The sequence below is a fragment of the Amphiura filiformis genome, chromosome 8 (assembly GCF_039555335.1).
Source record: "Amphiura filiformis chromosome 8, Afil_fr2py, whole genome shotgun sequence".
Taxonomy (NCBI): Eukaryota; Metazoa; Echinodermata; class Ophiuroidea; order Amphilepidida; family Amphiuridae; genus Amphiura; species Amphiura filiformis.
In genome coordinates, this window is record NC_092635.1 from 24984539 (window position 1) to 25008626 (window position 24088).

General features: G+C 35.8%; 1 protein-coding gene across 1 annotated transcript; it reads left to right on the forward strand.

Annotated features, from left to right (window-relative positions):
* The first annotated feature begins 28 nt into the window (after positions 1-28).
* On the forward strand, positions 29-23063 carry LOC140158840 (cation channel sperm-associated protein 2-like). Its single transcript, XM_072182085.1, has 14 exons — positions 29-170; positions 1961-2140; positions 2868-3047; positions 3560-3628; positions 4854-5026; positions 5921-6082; positions 6636-6760; positions 7527-7699; positions 8730-8862; positions 10222-10317; positions 17747-17836; positions 19139-19227; positions 21173-21325; positions 22166-23063. Exons 2-14 carry the CDS (start codon positions 1978-1980, stop codon positions 22210-22212), a joined length of 1653 nt encoding a protein of 550 aa, XP_072038186.1. The 5' UTR covers positions 29-170; positions 1961-1977; the 3' UTR covers positions 22213-23063.
* The last annotated feature ends 1025 nt before the right edge of the window (positions 23064-24088 follow it).

The window sequence follows — 24088 nt, forward strand, 5'->3', positions numbered from 1 at the left end:
TGCATAAATTTCTGATTATATTAATTCGCAATCACCTATAAAATAAAATATTGAGTGAGTTTTTTAATGACATTGCCGAAAAGGCGATTTAATCTACACGGGGAATCCCCTGTGACGTCAGAAGCGCGCGATTGGAGGAATGTTTTGAACAGCTGATTGAAGTAAATACGGTAGAGGGTAAAGTATATTTTGACATAAATACTATAAATTTAAACTGGGAATTAGAAGACAAAAGCATAATAACGATCGATTTATCTTACTCTGTACCTATATTACCTAAAGTAGGCGGCCGGCGGCCCAGATCATGTCCGTCCGCAGACAGACAGCACTGAGTCATTGTCGAGTGATATGCCGGGGTGATGGCAGTCGACAATGCATATGCACATGTCATGTGCATGCATGCCAAGTGTGGGCAATCGATCATGCAGTACCCATGCAGGCCCTGGTGCCAGTCGATCAGCGTTCGAAATAGGGCCGGTCAGCCGGCCATTGGCCTGTAACTTTTTGGCCTGGCCGGTAACTTTTCTGACTGGCTCCGGCCCAGCTGGCCGGTAACTTTTTATAGCCCGGTAACTTTTTGAGGCATTGTGTCGAACACTGCTTAGCCCGGGCTGCTTAGTCGATCAGTGGCTCTGGAAATGGGGGAAATCATGAAATGTAGCCCTGGCCTACACTACCCTACAGCGGGCCCATGTCACAGAGGAATTGCCCAAAATTGTCAAAATAGTATAAAGTTTAGTTAATGCAAAGTTTCCAAAGTTGCTTAAAACTTTCTCAAAATCGCTTTAATAGTGCAGACAAAGGCGTACTAGTACATAATTATAGCCAAGGGCGGATCTATGTCATGCCGGGGTGCCGGTGAAAATAAACAAATCCTGGTGAAAACAATATGCACAAATCAATTATAAAGGCCACTGCACATTGCGCCTACTGCATAGTGCATGTGCATCGCGTGCGTGACGCTTACGTTGAGTGTGTGCATGGAATGTTTTTATTTTGATTCACTTGTTGCTAGGGAATTTAGCTCAATTTGTTGCTAAGCACCCAGATGTCCGCGCCCGCCTATACGTACTCGTACGTACTGATGGGGATGACGTCATGATTTTCCCATAATTCATTGCAACATGCACATTTTATTCAACTGACGGGCAACCCTCAATTTCTAGCTAAGACCCTGGTTATAGGCCTTACCATAACTGATTATTGTTTTGTTAATCATTCTGGAGGACGCTGGAAATAGTCATGTTCTGCTGAAATAGGCCGATGCACGCGTTCCATATTGGAATATGTGTTGAAAATAAGCATATTGGTCCGATGAGATGCACCTGTTAGTCACACTGAGATGCATTTTCGTTACACTGTAGGCCTAATGCACTGCGTACGTCGGTACGCCGCACACACGCACGTTAATACTCGGCAATAGCACTCCACAAGCGCGCAATAGCGCACGGACGCACACACCTGATGATACTCCTCGATCGCTCAGCGTGCACGCGATAGCGAGCAGACAGACGGATGGACACTCTGTAAATAGTATTATGATGTATAGCTAAATTATTACACAATTGGAGATTGGAATGTTTTGTGTACAGCTATAAATTTTTGAAAGTATTTACTGCCAGAAAAATATTTATTGATGGATATCAATGACGCTTTCCAATTGAAATGTACATGCAGGAACTTCAGGAAGACGAGCTCTGAGCCAAAGGTCATTTTCAGTGGCAATGCCAGGAATCTTTTTTAGGGGAAACAAGTGAATTGCTGTCTCGAAGCTGCTGGAAGAAGCTGTAATAGTCACATGGGTATTATATGTTGCCTTTTATAAAATAGCCTAAACTCACAAGGTCAACATCAGTCAGTCTGCCAGTTGGGGGGTTTTCTTGGATATCCTCAATGCCATTTGAACTAGGACTTGCTTGTTTCTGAATCATTTTTCACACATGGTAACCTTTATTTGCAGGCTTTAAATCAAACATCATGGGGAAGAGCAAAGCTGATATAGCATCGCCAAAGTTTGACGACCTTTCATCAAGAGCAGAAACATTCAGAAGCAAGCTTATTGAAGACTTCCATTTGCTGGACAGCTTTGATGAACATGGCCGATCTGATGCCCCTAAGTTCCATTCAAAAGATTTTCAAGGCAAATTTTAAAACTAAACTAAAAAATAATGAAAAAAAATAATAACCTGTAATATGTTCTGAAGTCAACTCAAAAAATGGTCAATAAATTAGGAAATTGCCCTTATACCTTTGTCTTCTTGGAAATATTGACAAAATGAAGAAAACCCCTTTTAAGTGCTGTGTCCGTCTTTGAGATTGCATCCTAAAAAATCATTTTCATGTGGTGCTATGATAAAAGAAATACTGATGATAATAGGACTTAGTAATACTAATAATATTAATTACAAGTATAATAAGGCAAAAAAGGCATCAATTGTTTGTTTATGTCCTAGCTTTCACTCTCATGGAAGAAAAGGTCAGGTCAGTCAGATTTTTTTTTTATTAATATTTTATTTTTTTTGATTTCATAGCCAAAACATGTTACATATAGGTCTAGTTAGCTTAATTAAAAACCTAAATAGATGTGACTTGGGATGTTTCTCTAAAAGTAAAACAAAAATAATGAAGGCAAAAATTCCAAAAAATTTCTGGGATTAAAAAAATTACAGTCAGTATGTGCCTATTCTTTTGTATAGTAAAAAAATCTTCCAGATTAAGGTCTGCCCCCCCCCCCCCAAAGGACAAGCAAACATTTCATAAAATGCCTAATATTACAACAATAATAGTAGAATTATCAGCATATATTATGTAGCATCTAACTTACAAGAATATTTTGTTGTTTTGTTTTTATTTTTGTAAACCTCTAGATGATGCTAATCTGGACAAGATGATGTTAGATAATCCTCATGGATTAGTCAAGTTCCAAGTCTATTCAGCCAACAAAGACAAGGTGGAAATAAGTAGGAGTGACAGACGAAAGAATCGCATCAAAAACAAAAATTCCAAGAATCCCCCACTGGATATGTGGGCACACTACGTACTTGAAAGTATCCTTTCTTGTCATAATATCATTTGCGTATAAAAAAGCGATGTGATGTTTTAGTTAATGCGCAGTTATAAAGTCAACAATCTTGAATTATATTTGAAATCTATACTTCTTTACTTGTTTATCATTTTAGCCCAATCTGATAAAATGCCACTGGGATTTTTTAAAGTTAAAAATACACAGTTTTCATATTCTGATTTGTTTTGTTTGTTTGTTGTTGTTGTGTTGATATTGTTAGTTATTGGGGTTTTTTATGGGGGGCATTCCTGATAATCCTGAAGTACCCTATAAACAATGGTCAGGTCGAATGGAGATTGTAGTTTAATTTCCTCAGTTTCGGTCAAATATGTTTTGTTTTGATTGTTTTTTGCTTGTTTTGTGTGTGGGGGTGTGTGTGTTTGTTTGTTTGTGGTGGATCCAGGTTGAATAGAAATTTTATCTTATCTCAGTTTTTAGCCTGGGTTTTTAGTTAACTATATATAATTATTTTCCTCAGTTCAGTATTTCAAATAGCCTCCCTTTTCCAGAATATGATGCTGCTGCTTATTTTAACAAACTCAATTGCACTTGGAATACAATCAGGTAAGAAATATGATATATCAATCATATGATTCATATCTTTATTATCCAATATATACATATGGCTGAACAAAATGCATTGACTCCATATAAAATCCACACTACCCCTGTGTAAGATTTTGGAAATATTTTCTACAGGAGTATGAATTTCAAATGGAATTAACACATTTACCAACTCTATTTTAAACTCACCCTCCCTCTGTGGAAGATTCAGGTTGAATATTCCTCAGAGGGCATATGACAAAGCCAAATTTTGGTGATGTGGAGAAAATGTGGCAAAAAATAGGTCAAAATTTTCATTTTTCTGGTATCTGATCATAGTTTTTGTTTTACTCCACCTGAAATTATGGGGGAGGGGTGAATGGTATTTGCACCCAAATTATTGGGAGGGGTCGAGTTCCTGCTATAACCCTAGTTCTGAAGCCTATGAACAAGAAGTTCAATTTCCATGTGGTTTGCATCAAAATGTAGCATTTTTTAAAGGGCTATAGTTATGATGTAAAATTTTATTTGTTCTATTCTTGTTTTCCTTGCCCTATGATCATGTCACATAACGTCAGCCTGCTACACTAATTGCCTAAGTCATTTTTTGTAATTTTGAGAACAAAGAACAAAATGTGGTTCAAGCATGCATCAGTTGCATAAGGCCCTTCGCACTTGATTATTAGTTTCCTGTTTACCGCCCGCGTCCAAAATTGAAAATCTCAAAATAATTAATTATTTTATTTTTATTTCCAATTTTCTCCTTTAAAATAACTTTCAACTACTTCTACTTGCCATTTTCTGACTTAAATAATATCAACAATAATGATGAATGAACAAAGAGTACAACTCCACCTTCACTTATTTATAAAATCAAATATTGTTGTGAAATAATTAAATGCCCGCCCTAGTCAAAACGAGTCGATAGTTGCTTGTAATAGTTCAAATCAAATAAAGAAAATAAAAGATAATTAATAATTAATAATTAAAAGTCACCTCCTCCCTTTTTCAAAATCTTAAACAGGAAACTAATAATCAAGTGCGAAGGGCCTAATCACTCTTAATTATTTCAGATTGTTCCCTTTCATTTGTATCATTATCATTTGTTCTTGTGCAAAGATTGGTGAATAAATATGCTTAAATGCATGCTTGAACCATATTTTGTACTTTGTTCTCAAAATTTAAAAAAATGACTTAGGCAAAAAGCATAGCAGGCTGACGATAAGTACTATGTCTTTACTTACAGAGGTATCTAACAGTGATGAGCCTACTGGAGAAGGACTACGTCTCGCATTGGATATCTTTGACTACTGCTCTTTATTTCTTTTCATGGTGGAAATTGTTCTCAAGTGGCTTGATGATTTCATTAATTTCTGGAAGAATGGCTGGAATATATTCGACTTCATTGTTACTGTTGGGGTAAGCTAAAATAAATTTAACAAAAGTATAATGATGCAATTTATGAGCTATGTATCTGGAAAACTGTGTAATTTTACTTCTTTTTTTATGTCAAGGCTGATTAGGTATTAACCCCAAGAGAACTACCTGCCGATTGGCCAAAAAGAAGTTTTCATTATCAATTGGCCCAATCAGCAACATTTTTAGAATAATTTCATCACACAAAAAATTGGGGTGATTTGCAAACCTCCATTCTGATTGGTGATTAAGTGAAAACATCATGTAATTGACCAATCAGAGGCAATGTTAGATCGGCAGGTAGTGCTGAGGGGGTTAACAGTAGTTATCTATTTAGGTACTGAATGCTGACGGGTTGACTGGGGGGATGACACCAAGATAGCTATTAACCTCTAAATTGTGAGTGGTGAGATATTCTGCATGATAATAATAAAAATGAAAACAAATAAAATATTTCAATGTTTTTTTTCTTAGAATCTATTTAGTATTACCTCCATATTTTCAAAAAACACAATTATTACAAGTAACGAAAGTTTTTTTTGGAGACAAAATAACTAAAAGAAAAAAGATTATAAACTGTTGGCATAAAAAGTTATATTAGCCTGAGTAAGGTTTAAAGTAGAGTTTCTCCCACTGTTTTGGAGACATGCTGCAAAATAAGGCTATAGGACTTGAAATATAATGCTGTGATCGGCGTTATCCTTGAACACAGCACAAGTTCCAAGTTAGCAAAAACATCTGCATCCAACAATGCTAAGGACTTCATCACTGCTTGGGCCCAGTTCTATCAAGTAGAAATACTCAGAGACTCACACATTTGCCTAACATGTTTTATATCTAATATCAATTTTAATACCAATAACCAAAATAATCTATTTTCATTCTTTTTTTACCTAGTCATTTGTTCCAGAAATCATAGCTTTTACAGCAGGAGATTTGACCGAACTGAGAGTGATTGTCAGAAATCTTAGAGTCTTCCGAATTCTGCGCTCCCTCAAAATGGTGTCCAGGTTCCGTCAAGTCAGACTTATTGCTCTGGCTATTACAAAAGCATTCAATGTAAGTGGTGATTTTTAGGTACCTTCCAGGTTGATTTATGGGAGTATATACTTTCATAACAATTAACATTTAAGTATGTCAAATGTTCCAAAGAGGACACCTCTTATAGTTTTAGACCGGCATTGTCCATATTAAAAAATAAAATAAAAAATCCCTAAAGATCTAATTTTGAAATCAAAGACTACACGTTTTTACATTAATTAACTTTTAGGACAACATATTTTAAGAAAAGACTTTTTTTTTCTTCAAATGACATGACTTTGGCACTAAAAGACCTCACTGTTGAAACTTTTCTGATTCTTTGAAAAAGACTTGTATCTTCACCAAAAGACCCCTAAATAGCACATATTCCAAAGGCAATAATGTATTTTGTGTTGTTATATGACTGACACCCCCTGTCCAAAAGATCCAAAAAGGATTGATTTAAAATAATCTTATAGATATGTGTATTGTTTCCATCCTAATTTCACCTGAATTTTTTCAGAGGAGTGCAATCTGTCACCTCTGTCAAGCCCCTTATGACTGACACCATCTGTTTCCTTCCCTGTTGCAGGCTATGACTTTCATAGGATTGTTGTTCTTGGTATTTGCCTACATCTTTGCCATAGGTGGTATCATCTTGTTTGACAGTTACACACATTCTACTAGAGATGACCTGCAGTATAAAACAAGTTTCAGGTAAGTGATTTTGGTAATTCAAAATTGATTGAACATACAATCATATTGATCTTAAGTTGCTAGCTCCATCCACTGCATCTTAGCTCCATCCACTACATCAGCTCCATCCACTGCATCTTAGCTCCATCCACTACATCTTAGCTCCATCCACTGCATCTTAGCTCCATCCACTGCATCTTAGCTCCATCCACTGCATCTTAGCTCCATCCACTGCATCTTAGCTCCATCCACTACATCTTAGCTCCATCCACTACATCTTAGCTCCATCCACTACATTTTCCACATTGTTTGTCATCAGGGGTGTAGTTAAGCCTGTTTGGTCTGATGAAGTAAATAATCAGGGAAGAATTCAGTCCAAATGTTTTGGGTTGAGACATTGACATTAAAGACATAAGTTGACCAAAAATATTTAAAAATAGGTTTTTGGTTGAGAGATGAAGAAATGGTACAATTACCGAATAGGGTGCAACTTGCTAGACTTGAGTCTAGTCCTCATTTAGGGAGTTTAGGGTTAGGGCTTATGGTTGGGGTAGGGCAGTCTTGTAATAAGACTAGTAGAGTTGCACCCTATTCGGTAATCGCTCCCATAGAATATTGAATTGCTACCTTAAAAAGGCTTATAATTTGAAGAACACATAATGCAAGTAGTGTTGAATAGAAGTTGCCATTCAAATTTGAAAATTGAGATCTAGCTGGCTTGTTACTGAAATATGTAGCTATATGTATTTGTAAACCAACTTATTTTTGTACTTTATCTATCACGCAGTTCTCTGGGGCGTTCCATGGTGACATTGATCCAGTTGTTTACTCTAGACCAGTGGTACAAGATGCTCAAAGACATCTGGAAGGTTATGGATGGCTTCTTCTCCACCATTTACCTCACCTTGTGGATATGTATTGGATCATTTATCTTCAGGAATATCTTTGTAGGAATCATGGGTGAGATGCATATATACCTTGACAAACCTCTCTTTGAGATCGGATTAAATATTTCTCCTCTCTTGACCCAAAGGTGGACAGTAAAATTGTTCATATGATTTGTTGGAGTGGCATTCTTTTCCTTGTTCTTTAGGGGCTGTGCAATAATTATGAGCTCGGGGGGGGGGGGGGTAAATTGGTGGGAGAGCAAGAATTTTTTGGCAAGCCGAAAGGCATGGGGGAAGCAATAATTGGCAAGCCAAAGGGGGCAAGCAAGTTTTGGCACACGTTTATAAGGCAGGTTTTAAATAAAACACTCCAAAAAGGTTAGCAATTTTGGCAGGTCAAGGGGGGCGGGCAAGCCATTTTTGACATGCCAGTTGGAAATTTTTACATTTGTTTTTCAAGCAATATGAAATCAATCTCCTAAAGCTTATCATTTTCATATCTAACCTAATTTTATTACATACTTGTGATATGTTACCAAATATGTACATCCTCACTCTAAAAATAATTAATTACTTAATTTATATTAAAGGGGCATTTCGTGATCCACAGCCTCATCCCCCCACTTTTTCCAAAAAAAGTTGAGATTTTTACACCACTGGATACCTCTGGCTACATAATGTTTATGTACCAAATATTTCTTGCAGATTAATTCGTTTAGCAAAAATATCGCCAAATTTGAATTTCGTTCTGGTGCACCAGAACGAAATTACAACACATTGTCTATGGAGCAGTGTAATACACATAATCATGCATAACTCGCATAAGCATAAAATCGGAAATAACTGAAATTTTGGAAATAAGCTTTTTTCGTGGATATCTACTGACAAATGTCATAAAAAGAGGATGCTAGGATCACGAAATCCTCCTTTAATTTATATTAATTGCTTAATTCATTTTTTATTTTCAGGCCACCTTCAGGAAACAAACTTGTTTTTTTGTTGGGGGTTGTTTGTTGTTTTTGTTTTTTAACTTTTTATTGAGAAATAATTCCATTTTATACACTCTATTTATTACTGGTACCTTTTTCAATTTTTGTTTACAGTAAACAACTTTCAATCCATTCGAAATGAATTGTTTGAAGAGGTCAAAGGCCATGCAGAAGAGCGACAGATGTTGTTGGATCAAGAACATTTTACAGCAGAACTAGCAAAGCAAGAAAAATTCAATAAAGCTAGGTAAGTTGAAGTAAGAAATATATTTCAAAATGTGTGAGAATTTCAAATCAAAAAGGTGTTGGCATCCAGGAAACAAAGACACAAGTGTGGTACATGTAGCTTCAATCTGGGGGGATGTGTCCCCCCCCCCACCTTTCGGCAAAATGATCCATTTTTTGTTCTTTTCAGCCACTTTATAACAATTTTGGTCAGGTGTCCCCAGGGGCGTAGCCAGCTTTCTTGGTCAGGGGTGGTAAAATAAAATTATGAGGGCACAAAAAAAAAAAAAAATTGCAGTTGCATCATACATACATAACCGGTTTTGTTTTTTATAGAGATTGTACATGTCTTGAAGCTTCCAAAAAGGCTTTACTGGGACAATGTGCGCACGTAGCACGCAAACATTTTGTATTTTACACTATTTTTGCCCATGATTGGGATGAAATGGGCTTTATTGTGAAAATGTGCACGCTGTAAAAAATTGTATTTTACACTATTTTGGCCCATGATTTGTTTGAATTTTGGTGGAAAAGGGCTCCTTGCCCTTTTTTTTGTTGGGGTGGCACTCTGTCTCCCTGCCTCCTGCTGGATATGCTACTGGGTGTCCCCCCACATTTCAAGCCGGATTGGCGCTAATGAATGTGATACATTAGCTTATGATGGACATAACAAATTTAGTTTTGTTTCTGTTTGTTTTTAATTAAAGAGACTCAGTGATTTGCTTATATTTTGATCAGTCTGTAATCAGCTGGCCTTATAACATCACAGATTAATATAAATTTATTTTATTTCAAGAATTGTCTTGAGACATTTCACCAGAAACATAATTCAAATCCTATACTTTGTCTACTTTCTTTAACACATACATATAAACCAGACTCTTAATGTGGGTCTGCTTTTTGGCGCAGTGGTAAGGGACCATTCACAAACACTTGTTAGGGGGGCCCTGATGCAAAAAAAATTCATCGCAAAAATTTGTCGGGGCCCCCCCTTTATAGACCTCAAAAATTTCAGCCCCCCCTTTTTGAAATGAAAATTATGGGTCAACCCCATAGAAAGGCATATAAACTCAATTTTCCCAGGAAAATTTGTGGTCATTTTTTTCAAGGGCCCCCCTTAGGAGGGTCAACAATTTTCAGGGCCCCCCTTTTTGCATCAGGCCCCCCTAACAAGTATTTGTGAACGGTCCCTAAAAGCTTAACAATTGTCACCAATTAGGAGTTGATCAAACTATAATCAGATAATCTGAAAAAAATAATCATTTTCATTGTCTTACAGATAGCGTCTTTCATTAGTAGCAGCAATAGTTTTAGATTTTGCCTTGGGTCTAAATTCTGATTTGTTTGTGCACTCTTTTTATGTGTGCTTGTTATCACGTAGACGGATGACAATGTTCCAAGATTTTGATGGAGTTTCAGCTTCTACTTCAGGAGATACAAATGCTGCTGCTGCTTCATCAGATGGTGCAGGTCCTAGGTGAGACTTCACTTTGAACCTAAATCAAATTGAATTTTGGTCAGGCCTAAAAGAAAGCATGCTTGCAAACATTTTAAAATCCAATATGGATTGCCCTGTTATCAACTTGAGGAACTTTAGTGAACTTGCTGTCTACTAAAGATACCAATGTTATCAACTTTGGTAACTTGCTATCTACCAAAGATAGCACTGTTGTCAACTATATTTATGTGTTGAAGATTTAGGTACTGAAGATAGCACTGTTGTCAACTTTAGTAACTTGCTATCTATTGCAGGTAGCATTGCTTTCAATTGTATTAACTTGCTATATACTGACTGAAAATTATCACTGATGTCAGCTTTTGTAACTTTCTATCTACTGAAGATAGCAATGCTGTCCACTTGAGTAATCTGCAATCTAGCAATGTTATCAATTTCAGTAACTTGATATCTACTGCAGATAGCACTGTTGTCAACTTTAGTTACCTGTTATCTTCAGTAGACTTAAACAACCTCCTGTCATCAGTATATAGCAATGTTGCTGACTTGAGTAACTTGTATCTCTAGTAGATAGCAACATTGACAACTTTAGTAACTTGCTATCTACCAAAGATAGCACTGTTGTCAACTTCAGTAACTTGCTATCTACTGAAGATAGCAATGTTGTCAACTTGGGTAACCTGCTTCTTCAGTAGATAGAATGTTGCCAACTTCAGTTACCTGCTGTCATCAGTAGATAGCAATGTTGCTGCCTTGAGTATCTTAGCATTGTTGTAAACTTGTTATCTACCGATAGATAGCAATGTTGTCAACTCGGGTAATATCCCAGCAAACACAAAAATGTTCTTAAAATGTTATAAATGTGTTAAAAATGTGGTTTGGATTTATTCAAAACATTCAATAACATTTAAATGTTGGGTTATATAAACATTTTTATATAAAAAAGCACTACAACACCATTTTAAAAATGATATTGTTAAATATTTTGGGGCAAACATTATTGCAAAATATTTTGTCAACGCTTAATTGACATTATGTTAAAATATTTTGCTGCTTTCTTCAGTAGGTAGCAATGTTGTCAATTTGAGTAAGCTGCTGTCTTCAGTAGATAGCAATGTGTTTAATTTTAGAAAATTGCTGTCTTCCGTAGATAACAATGTTGTTAATTTGAGTAATGCTATCTTCAATAGAGTAATGTTATCAACTTGAGTAACCTGCTATCTTCAGTAGATAGCACTAGTCAATTTGAGTAGCCTGCTATCTTTAGTACATAGCAATGTTGTCAACTTGAGTAAGCGGCTAACTTTAGTAGATAGCAATATGTTTAATTTTAATAAATTGCTGTCTTCAGTAGATAGCAATGTTATCAACTTAGTAACCTGCTATCTTCAGTAGATAGCAATGTTGTCAGCTTGAGTAATATGCTATCTTCAGTAGATAGCAATGTCATCAACTTAGTAACCTGCTATCTTCAGTAGATAGTAATGTTGTTACTTAAAAGTACCTTGTTATCATCAGTTGATAGCAATGTTATCAACTGAGTAACAAGCTATCTTCAGCAGATAGCAATGTTGCCAACTTGAGTACGCTGCTATCTTCAGTAGATAGCAATCTTACTCTAAATAGGGAAAAGTTGTTTGTATGTATGTATGAAGATTGAAAGGCTCTCTCAGTTTGGATCCAAATGTCGCCGATTTCATACGAGAGATCAAGGAATATACAGGAAATACAATGGACTTTGGTCAAGAATTGGCAAAAACAGTGAAAATATGGTTAAAAACTGGTGTTTTTTTGTTGTTATGAAAATCGGTTACCAACCAATCACGTTAGCGCTGGCAGGCAGCGCGTCGGCGCCATGCACATAAGCACACATTACGCCATTGCGAGTGTAAATGACGCAGAGTCACTTATTTACGTGCCAGAGACTAGTGGTCATGAATCATGATATACGGAAAGAAGGAAAAACAGAGGACAAAATGGTACATGGACGGGGACGGGCATTATGAGAACTTTTTTAGCTCAATAAAATACGGGTATGTGAATTAAAAGCAAATAAAGGCATAAATTTTTTTTTTTTTTAAATAATACTAAGCTAAATGAAATACAAACATTCTTGCATGTTTTGCATTTATTATACAATTTCCATATTCGTATTTTACTTTTTTATGTGGCAGGCCTAATTTAATAACAGGCCTAATTAAGCAAATAAAGGCAAATCAAGTAAAAGTATTAACATGAAGGCACAATAAAATACAGGCATAACCTATCTCAACAAAATATGGGCATGCGAATTAAAAGCAAATAAAGGCATACATTTATTTTCAAAATAATACAAATATTGAAATAAAATATGAAGAAAAAAGAAAGAGACTAAAAAGAAATGTAAAAAAGGTCAGATTTATCATTACAATTTCCAGTAATTCTACCTGTTCAGTGATTCTTCCTCTTTTACTGAACGCTCCCATTTACTCAGCTAGCAGGACCCACGCAGCCCGCTAGTGTTATCAATTTGAGTAACTTGCTATCTTAAGTAGATAACAATGTTGTCAACTTGAGTAACCGGCTTTCATCAGTAGATAGCAATGTTATCAATTTGAGTAACTTGTTATCTTCAGTAGATAGCAATGTTGTCACTTCTTGAGTAACCTGCTTTCTTCAGTAGATAGCAATGTTGTTAACTTGAATAAGTTTTTATCTTCAGTAGATAGCAATGTTGTCAACTTGAGTAACTTGCTATCTTCGGTAGATAACATATCAAATCCTTTGTCAACCTTTAGACAAGAACTGTCCAGCACGAAATGTCCCATTGCAATTCATCCACAAAAGTTGCCAAAATGGGGTCATTTTTTGTTTAATTCAACACAGCATGAACATTTTGGATTGTATAGGCCTCACCTGGTACCAAAATGGAGCTAAGAATATTCTCCATGCTGCTAGACTATTTATAAGTCCACAGGTTATTTTGTTAAGTCGCGTGAAATTTTTAAGTGCCAAGTTTTTACTTCTTTTCTGTGAGTTTACTGTGTCAGTGCACTGTTTTGACCAAATGTTACCTCTTTCTTCTATCCGTGCGTGGACTAGCGCCATCCATTTTAACTCACCAGTCCCAGGAGTATTCTTGTACTATTCCTGGAACTAACAATGGCAAATACATCATGATAGGTCAAATATCAGGGTCATGAATCTAAATTATAGTAAAAGTTTTGGTGGAACTACTAGCTACTCGCTGAATTTTCAGTGACTAGCAGCTACTAGCCTCCAACACATGCATTCATAGCAACGCATGCATGCGTTGTATGCAGAAACAGATGACTGCAGACATAGGTTAGTAGCTGTTAGTGGATTGGTGTAATATGAGCTTGCATGTAAGCTGCACTGGACTCTCGTTCATTCAAGGTTATGAGCTTCACTATACATTGTACATGCATTTTGCTAAATAACTTAAGTTGACATTTTCAATAAAAGGATTTGATATGCAATGTTGTCAAATTGAGTAACTTGCTATTTGCTATCTTCAGTAGATAACAACATTGTCAACTTGAGTAACTTGCTATCTAGCAATGTTGTCAACTTGAGTAACATGCTATCTTCAGTAGATAGCAATGTTATCAACTTGAGTAACTTGCTATCTTCAGTAAAAAGCAATGTTGTCAGCTTGAGTAACATGCTATCTTCAGTAGATAGCAATGTTGTCAAATTGAGTAACTTGCTATTTGCTATCTTCAGTAGATAGCAACATTGTCAACTTGAGTAACTTGCTATCTTCAGTAGATAGCAATGTTGTCAGCTTGAGTAACATGCTATCTTCAGTAGATAGCAATGTTGTCAACTTGAGTAACATGCTATCTTCAGTAGATAGCAATGTTATCAACTTGAGTAACTTGCTATCTTAAGTAGAAAGCAATGTTGTCAGCTTGAGTAACATGCTATCTTCAGTAGATAGCAATGTTGTCAAATTGAGTAACTTGCTATTTGCTATCTTCAGTAGATAGCAACATTGTCAACTTGAGTAACATGCTATCTTCAGTAGATAGCAATGTTGTCAGCTTGAGTAACCTGCTATCTTCAGTAGATAGCAATGTTGTCAACTTGAGTAACCTGCTATCTTCAGTAGATAGCAATGTTGTCAGCTTATGTAACATGCTGTCTTCAGTAGATAGTAATGCAAGTTGAACAATTTGCTATCTTCCGTAGATAGCAAGCCAATGTCAACTTGAGTAATTTGCTATCTTCAGTAGATAGCGATGTTGTCAGCTTGAGTAACCTGCTATCTTCAGTAGATAGCAATGTTGTCAGCTTGAGTAACATGCTATCTTCAGTAGATAGCAATGTTGTCAGCTTGAGTAACCTGCTATCTTCAGTAGATAGCAATGTTGTCAAATTGAGTAACCTGCTATCTTCAGTAGATAGCAATGTTGTCAGCTTGAGTAACATGCTATCTCATGATCTTCAGTAGATAGTGATGTTGTCAAATTGAGTAACCTGCTATCTTCAGTAGATAGCAATGTTGTCAACTTGAGTAACATGCTGTCTTCAGTAGATAGCAATGTTGTCAAATTGAGTAACCTGTTATCTTCAGCAGATAGCAATGTTGTCAGCTTGAGTAACCTGCTATCTTCAGTAGATAGCAATGCTGTCAACTTGAGTAACATGCTATCTTCAGTAGATAGCAACATTGTCAGTTTGAGTAACATGCTATCTTCAGTAGATAGCAATGTTGTCAACTTGAGTAACATGCTATCTTCAGTAGATAGCAACATTGTCAACTTGAGTAACCTGCTATCTTCAGTAGAAAGCAATGTTGTCAAATTGAGTAACCTGCTATCTTCAGTAGATAGCAATGTTGTCAGCTTGAGTAACCTGCTATCTTCAGTAGATAGCACAAGCTTGAGTAATTTGCTATCTTCAGTAGATAGCAATGTTGTCAGCTTGAGTAACCTGCTATCTTCAGTAGATAGCAATGTTGTCAGCTTGAGTAACATGCTATCTTCAGTAGATAGCAATGTTGTCAGCTTGAGTAACATGCTATCTTCAGTAGATAGCAATGTTGTCAAATTGAGTAACCTGCTATCTTCAGTAGATAGCAATGTTGTCAAATTGAGTAACCTGCTATCTCATGATCTTCAGTAGATAGCAATGTTGTCAGCTTGAGTAACATGCTATCTTCAGTAGATAGTAATGTTGTCAGCTTGAGTAACCTGCTATCTTCAGTAGATAGCAATGTTGTCAAATTGAGTAACCTGCTATCTTCAGTAGATAGCAATGTTGTCAAATTGAGTAACCTGCTATCTCATGATCTTCAGTAGATAGCAATGTTGTCAGCTTGAGTAACATGCTATCTTCAGTAGATAGTAATGTTGTCAGCTTGAGTAACCTGCTATCTTCAGTAGATAGCAATGTTGTCAAATTGAGTAACCTGCTATCTTCAGTAGATAGCAATGTTGTCAAATTGAGTAACCTGCTATCTCATGATCTTCAGTAGATAGCAATGTTGTCAGCTTGAGTAACCTGCTATCTTCAGTAGATAGCAATGTTGTCAGCTTGAGTAACATGCTATCTTCAGTAGATAGCAATGTTATCAACTTGATTAACCTGCTATCTTCAGTAGATAACACTTGTCAGCTTGAGTAACATGCTATCTTCAGTAGATAGTAATGCAACTATCTTCCTTAGATTGCAATGTCAACTTGAGTAATTTGCTATCTTCAGTAGATATAGCAATGTTTATACGCATTCACACACTTTTGTACCCCATCAAATCGATAGTCCAAAGTCCAATGCGTACAAAATCTTGACAATTTACGCATTCAAATATTCCATGATTTGGTATAGAAATACCCGATATTGTCAACATGTATGAATTCCATTGAATCATTTGAATGTTGCTAAACTGATGGGTGGCTAGCAGGGGTATGGGATGAGACAGTAGAGTTATTAGTTACTAATAGTAGAAAGTAGTTACTAATGGGAAATTTTAGAAGAAAACTTTTGCCCCCTACCCTAGATAGCAATGTTGCTTTAAGTAACATACAATCTTCAGATAGATGATATCAATGTTGGTTATTTGAATTGTCCACTATCTACAAAAATTTTTACCTACAACCTTAAAGGAGGATTTCGTGATCCTAGCATCCTCTTTTTATGACATTTTTCAGTACATATCCACGAAAAAGCCTATTCCCAAAATTTCAGTTGATTCCGATTTTGCTTATGCGAGTTATGCATGGTTATGTGCACATAGACAATGCGTTGTAATTTCGTTCTGGTGCACCAGAACGAAATTCAAATTTCACGATATCTTTGCAAAACGAATTAATCTGCAAGAACTATTTTGTACATAAACATTATGTAGCCAGAGGTTTCCAGTGATATAAAAATCTCAACTTTTTTTGAGAAAAGTGGGGGATGAGGCTGTGGATCACGAAATGCCCCTTTAAGAAGATAGCAGTGATGTTAGTTAACTAAATTCTGCCTATCCTTAGAAGATTGCTATGTTTTAATATGAGTTCACTGAACATTATTGTCATACAATTCATAATGCGGTTTAAAGATCTACCATCTTCATTTAAACAAACCTTGTATTTTCTGAAAGTGATATTAAGGGCTGGGGTATGAACGTTTGGACAGTATTTATTTTGGGACATTGGAGCACATCAGACATATCGAATTGCATTCTGAATCTGAAGAATGTCATTCTGATATCAAATAATTTTGATTTTTGAAATTCGCAATTTAATACACATTTTATGGCAAATCATTAAAATTGATATTTTTGATATTTAACAGTACTTGAAGTAAACTTTATAAATCTGATGATTTATACTTAAAGTGTATGTAGGTGGGATGAAAGCCGATGATCAATTGAAAATTTTGACCTTTTGTATTGAAGATATGGATTTTTTTTCCCAAAACACCAAAAAAATTAGGTCTTTTTGGGAAAAAAATCCATATCTTCAATATGAAAGGTCAAAATTTTCAATTGACCGTCGGCTTTTCCTCCCTGCTACATACACTTTAAGAATATATCATTAGATTTACATAATTTACTTCGAGGAATGTTATATATCAAAAATTTGAAAAATATCAAATTTTTATAATTTGTCATAAAATTTGCATTATATTGTGATTTTAAAAAATGAAAATTATTTGATATCAGAAAGACATGCTTCAGTATTCAGAATGCAATTCGATAGGTCTGAGGTGCTCTCATGTCCCACAAAAAATACTGTCGAAACATAATAAACGCTCATTTTGGATCCCTTAAGTTACCTGATTTCATCACAGATAATGCATGCTGTCAACATGCCCATAATCTCCTCAAGATATACATGTATAACATAAAATTATGTCTGTTTGTGTACAAAAAAGTGATTAAAATCTGCACAATGTTTGAAGGTGATTTATAGGGGAATAAGTACACAATACAATTTGATGTTTTTGTTTTTCTCAGTACATCACATGGTCCTGAAGACATTGGAGCAGCATTGGCATGGGAGAATACTCAGGATGATAAATCAAGTCACTCTAATGTTTCATTCAGGTAACTGCCATATAACCTATACTAATTTTCACTTTGGCGAGTCAGTGGACATCATTGGATGCAGCATCGGTGAGCGTGATGATGCATGTGCAAAACAGCTGCATCATTGCATTGACCTCGCTAATTTGCTGAGACAAAAGATAGTATACATCAGGGTGTTAGCTAGCCACCCGTCCACCTGTCATTTTGGACCGGCAGTTTGCTCCTGGGACAGGCTAAATTAATGCATGCGACATATGCTAAATTCTAAAAATGATGCTTGAATAAGTTCTGTGAACTCAAAACAAGATCAGACTAATAAATCAAGGCTATATAGCAATAGCTATTTGAACTGACTGAACACCCAGAAGGTGCAGAGTTCTGGTTTATGTTTTCAGGGTCAAATTTTGTACAGGTAGTTTTAGTGGAACGACAGGCACTTTTCATATCCTAGCTGAGACCTCAAAGTGGTGAAGATAACCATGTTGATCTGCAATGAATAGAATAAAAATAAAATCAAACATTTTCAAACTTTTGAGCAACTTCAATTATCCATTCAAGAGTGCAGCCTAGTGGTTTGAGTAATTGCCTTTGGTGCATGAGGTCTCCTGTTCAATTCCTGGCAGTGCAGATTTGCTGGGATATTGACTTGAAACACAGAAATTAATTGGCAACATCTGTAGATTAAATTTCAGACTTTTGTTCTCTCCATGGTATATTTATGATTGATGGTACATTTAGAATTAAGTGAATGAACTTCATTAAAGTACTGCGTCCTTCATAGGAGACATTTAAGCTGTTGGTCCCATGTACAAAAGAGTCAATAAATGAATGAGTTATACCTGTACATGTAGCTTGCAGTCAGTTTCAAAATGAGTAGGGGCTAAATCCCTGATTGTTGCAGTCCATCCCGGTACCGCAGTACTGTAATCTGATTGATGTACACTACGGTCGCATGCATGGAGGATGTGGCGCTTTGAGGTGCTGTGTGTTCATATTAAGCGCTTTACAAGTTTGGTAATGTTTTGCCCCCGCCCATCGGAGTTACTCGGTACAGATGATTTGTTTATCAATGAAATCAAGTATATAATAATGATGGGCCATTCCAGTTGGGATCCTTACACCCCTATGAAAGACATGACCTTAATCTCCCACACAGGGAGTGTGAATTTCAAATGGGGTTGCACAAATGGGTAACTGTATATGAACGTATTTGAAATCTACACCCCCTGTGTGGGAAATTAAGGTCTTGTCTTCTATAGGGGGTGTATGGATTTCAAGTGGAATAGCCAAATGTTAGTTTTGATTCCATCCCAAACACAGAAGTGACTCTACAATGAATACAGAGGCAAGTGAAGAACTGGTACAGAAAATCAGCATGCACATGGCAGAAACAGTGCAGGAATCGGATGGTAGGAATACTGTTAAACTTTCAGTGTTTCTTGACGCCATATTGTAACATTTCCATAAAAATAGATTAGTATTTTTTCCCATCAAAATGTTAGCTTTAATTTACTGTCATATATGTCCCCTTATAATTTAGAACCGAACAACTGAGGTAAAGCAAAGAAAATTGGAATTTACTAAAGCGCAGCTGTCGCCAATGCTTGTCACTCCATCAGTCGTGCTACGGTACGGTACGGACCTTTATTGTGTGTATGATCATCCAGCACGCCATGTACGTACTGTGTTATGAACATCGAGTACATGTTCAACTAATATTTCCGCCATAATAATTAAACGATGGTTCATGTGTTTTACATGTATTCAAAATCTCGGATTTTGACAAAATTACAGCACCTATAATCTGTTGCAAAATTCCTCTTATGCATTAACCATTGCGTCTACGTGTGCGACGCCAAGATTGCACATAAGAAGTTGTGGAAAATAATACGCGCTGTACAGTTTACTGTACGCTTAATTTGTAAAAGGAATTTTGAAAAAATTTATATAAAGTCTTCATTTTCGCAGGGTATGTTAGTTTAATAAAGTACATTACAACCGTGTAAAAACAAAATTTTGAAAAATGTTGGGGGTGTCCTCTTTCACAAATGTTACAATATGGCTTTAATTTGGTTTATTTTACTTTTAAGTCTTGATGTGACTGTACTTGGTCAAACTTCAATAGTGCTTTTAACCTAGTGCAGAGTATGGCATGAGTTCGGCAGCTGTTTGGCGCATACATCTATTCGGCATCTTTAAATTCATTGTACACCAGGGCATTGAGAGAATGTTTGCAATTTGACAGACTTCACTACAGTAAAAGCACTGTAAAAATATGACAAATTCTTGTTGAAATTTATTGGTTTTATTCATTACGACTTCTCTATACTTTCTGACATTGTTGATATAAAATTCTACAGAAATTTATGACTCCCTGTTCTGAAGCTATCCTTGTAAATCAATTTTAAAATAAGTTGGCTTTCTCCCAAAGATCAAGTTGTATGTTCTGTACTTTTAAAATGGGTATGTGCATCAGAATTGAATCTATTAGGAGTTTGAATTCAGATTTAGATTTAGCTCAGTACTTGTAGCTTTGTAGGTATGTCGCCTTGAGATAAGGCCAAAACATTTTCATACATTAACACACATCTAAATAAAAAACCACAAGACTGAGTGTGCGATATGCAAACTTATACATTCTCTGCAATAAGATCTACAAACCTGTACTGCACTTTGTTAGAATGAATAGTTTAAACAGTTCTCTCAACAAAATAGTGACTGTACTGCGCGCTGTTTCAATCTTTAAGAAAATGAAACAGATTCTGAAAGCCTAATCCCTTGTGGTTGTCCAGTATTCATAACCTCAGCGTATCACGCCGTATGTGCGTCCCAATTAAATTGGTCGTTAGATGATATACGCACACCGGTGCGGAGGTTATTGATATCCATCAATGACCTCCGCGTATGCTTACGCGATACAATGACTTTCGCGTAGAGTGCGCATATGTTGCGCCGAACTCTACACGCGCGCGCAACTACCATATTTGCACATGGCGTGATTGCGCAGTGCTGTAATTGGTAAGTCCGTTTTAACCTGTTCGACTTTTTGATGGGCGAAATATAAGTTTTGATAAAAATTGTTTATTTCAACAAATTTCGGAGAATATAATCTTGAGATTTGGTTGAGTGATGAGTTAAAAGTGGCGGTTATGAATTCGGTTAATAACTTTGCATCAGTTTAAGTCGGGCATTGTGAAAAATCTAAACATTTTGCTTTGGACCTCGGAATATTCCTCGGTTCCAAAGGCAAAATGTTTAGATTTTTCACAATGCCCTCCAAATAACTAATGCGCAGTTATTAACCTATAATTAATACCCTTTTGTTATCTGTTACTTCACAATCCATCCCTACAGATTGGGAGAAAACTGTGCATGACAACCTGGAGCTTCTAGCAAGGACACCATCAGACACACTATGGCCTAAAGACACTTTGTTTACGTATTTTCAACTGATGGAAGCTTTACAGGAGAACCTGCAGGAAAGAGAAGACCTACAGAGACTGGCACGTAAGTACATATTAAAATCATAGGGTTAATATAAGTTAAATCTCAACTTTTGTATCGCGATGAAATGGGTGCACAAATGAGGGAATAACAATTACAATTTTGCCAAACTTTTTGCTGCTTTGAAGAATTTCCTACTTTTGCCTAACTGTCTTGAAGTGAAAACAAAAATACAATGATTCATGGGAAATTACAATCTTGGCGGATATTTGTGACGTGTCATGTCAAAAGGAGACACTTTTGGGCAGGATCTTAAATTGAGAAATAGCCTAAAATCTGCCTGTGGGTGATTTTTTTCTTTTTTGGTTTGTTGCGAATTTGTGATGTTTTTCATGTTAAAAATATTGTCTGATAGTTTCAGACCGGAATGTAACTGGCATCTTGTATTTTTGGAGACATTTTTAAAGTTAATTCCTACTTTCAACATTGTCAATAATATTTTTAAAGGCCGATATCTCAATTTCCAATTTTATAATACCATAACTTCCGAACTCAATATCTTCGCTTAGGAATGTCCGATTTCATTGGGGAAAACGGTGTTGTGGAGCAAAATATCTTTATATTTAAAATATGTAAAAACCTCAAAATTCATAACCTGCCCAAAAGTGTCTCCTTTTGACATGACACGTCACATTTGTTGCCACACCAGCATGTGCTGGTGTTAAAATCAAGTAATCAAGTAAATCAAGTAATATGTGACAGTACCGCATTATCTTTAAAAAAATAAAGGATCTATTTTGATGATCAGCTATAGTGAATTCATCAATTTGTGTGACCATGTAATATCATTGAGGTTTTAGAAATGATGACAACTACCTGTTACATTTTCTTGTCTTTTTTCAGATCACGCTCTTTGGCAGATGTTCGATTCCATTCCAAGAAATTATTAAATGGACAACTAAGCTCAACCCACCACCACCATGTTACTTATTTATTTTGGTCCGTTTGCACAAAACAAGTTAGACAGGTCTTAACTTAAGACCTGGAGGCTAGACTTCGGGAGGGATCCCTTCAATCTTTTCTTTTCCTCCTTAGCAAAGTCCAAAAATAAATTAAAACTGCTGCAGCCATCTAATATTAAGCTACATATATTTGCTCTTAATAGGATCTACAATAATAGAGAATAAGGTATGTAAATACCCAAAAAGATCCTTCTTTGTAGAACTAATCTCTACAGTTAGGCTAGGCCTAAAGTTATACCTGATCTAACTTGTTTTGTGCATACGGACCTTTGTGTCCAATTTTTTTTCAATACCAAAGTGAAATGCTATGTCGGAATGATTTTACAACATAAAGGAAAACCACATTGGCTCTAAATCAAAGGCGTCCAACCTTTTTTGAAACTGAACCCAGGCATGAAAATTTTCCTGCTTTTGCAGGATTTCCTGCTTTTCTGTGGTCCAAATTTCCGCACTTTTAAATTCAGCCCGTTTTTGGCCTTTTTAGCCTCATTTCACATGCTTTTTCAGGATTTTTCAAACTTTTCAGGTTTTTTCATGGATGATCATTCTCATGCCTGTGAACCTCATTTGAGTCTGGGACTAGGCTTGCTCAATATCGATGCCAGTCCTTTTTTATCATATTAGGCCAAGAAAAAATGTTTCCTTGTCCTCGCACTCATTAGCTTCATAAAAAAAAAAAAAACTGAACACTTGCAGGTGTGAATTTGAATATTTCTCTACTGTATTACTCCATTCATGCTTTGAAACAGTTTGGAAATACAAAGAAACTGTTTCTAAAAGAAAAATACTTGCTGGAATTTCCAACAATAAGGTAATCTTTTGAACAGTAAATCTTTTTTCCAGATTTTTAGAGTCGGTCAGGCAAGGACAAGCAGGAAATATTTTGTTTTGCCTAAGCATGTCATTCTGTTCAAATTCAAGATGTTTGTGCAATATGATTTACAAATATTGAATGTTTATATGAGTACAATGGTAAGAATATTTTCATGAGTTTAAATATGGACTGTTCCATTCAACGAGGCTTTGCCAAGTTGAATGGAACAGCCCATATTTCACTGAATGAAAATATTCTTACCATTGAAGGAATAAAAAACATTCAATATTTGTTTTATGCAACTCAAAAATATAAATTCCCTTTCTTTTACTTAATTTAATTTAAAAGAAACATATCCTCACTATATTTATTTTACAAGCAACACCCACAACTATAATTGGCAAGTCGGGCAACCAATCAAATAACAAGAATATTTGCATGAGTTCCATAAAAGCAGGTAGCAAACTTGATTTGCTGTTGTATTCAACATGTACGACGACCCGTACATTGTACGTGTAGTAAAATAAAAACAAACTGATAACAAAACAAGTCAAGTTGTCTGTAGGATTTAATTCGTTATCACACACATTATTTCATCAATAGAATTTGGTCTAATTAAAGATTATTGGCATCAATATGCTTCTGATGAATTCGACACAGGAAATGACCAGGTTCTGCTTCAACTCAACTATAAAACTGCATGATTGTTCTAAATGTTGCCAAAAATTAGGTACATTGTCATTTCTGACCACAAACACTTTGACAATACCTTTAACATAAATAAAGATGTAATTGTGCAATAAAAATGGGACCACAACACATGAATTGCCCCAGAACCTGGTTATTTCATCTGCTGTTAGTAGATCATATTGAAAAGGCACACTTACCACAAAGCACACTTCGGTTAAACAGTTATTGCTAGTCAAGTTGGAACTTGGAAGATTTACCACACTCATAATTATATTTTTAGGCGCATTTGATTGACAGAAA

Coding starts and splice junctions, on each gene's coding strand:
- LOC140158840 (XM_072182085.1), top strand. CDS start 1,978: ATGGGGAAGAGCAAAGCTGATATAGCATCGCCAAAGTTTGACGACCTT. Junction 8,863..10,221: donor GAAAAATTCAATAAAGCTAG/GTAAGTTGAAGT, acceptor GTTATCACGTAG/ACGGATGACAATGTTCCAAG. Junction 19,228..21,172: donor AACAGTGCAGGAATCGGATG/GTAGGAATACTG, acceptor CCATCCCTACAG/ATTGGGAGAAAACTGTGCAT.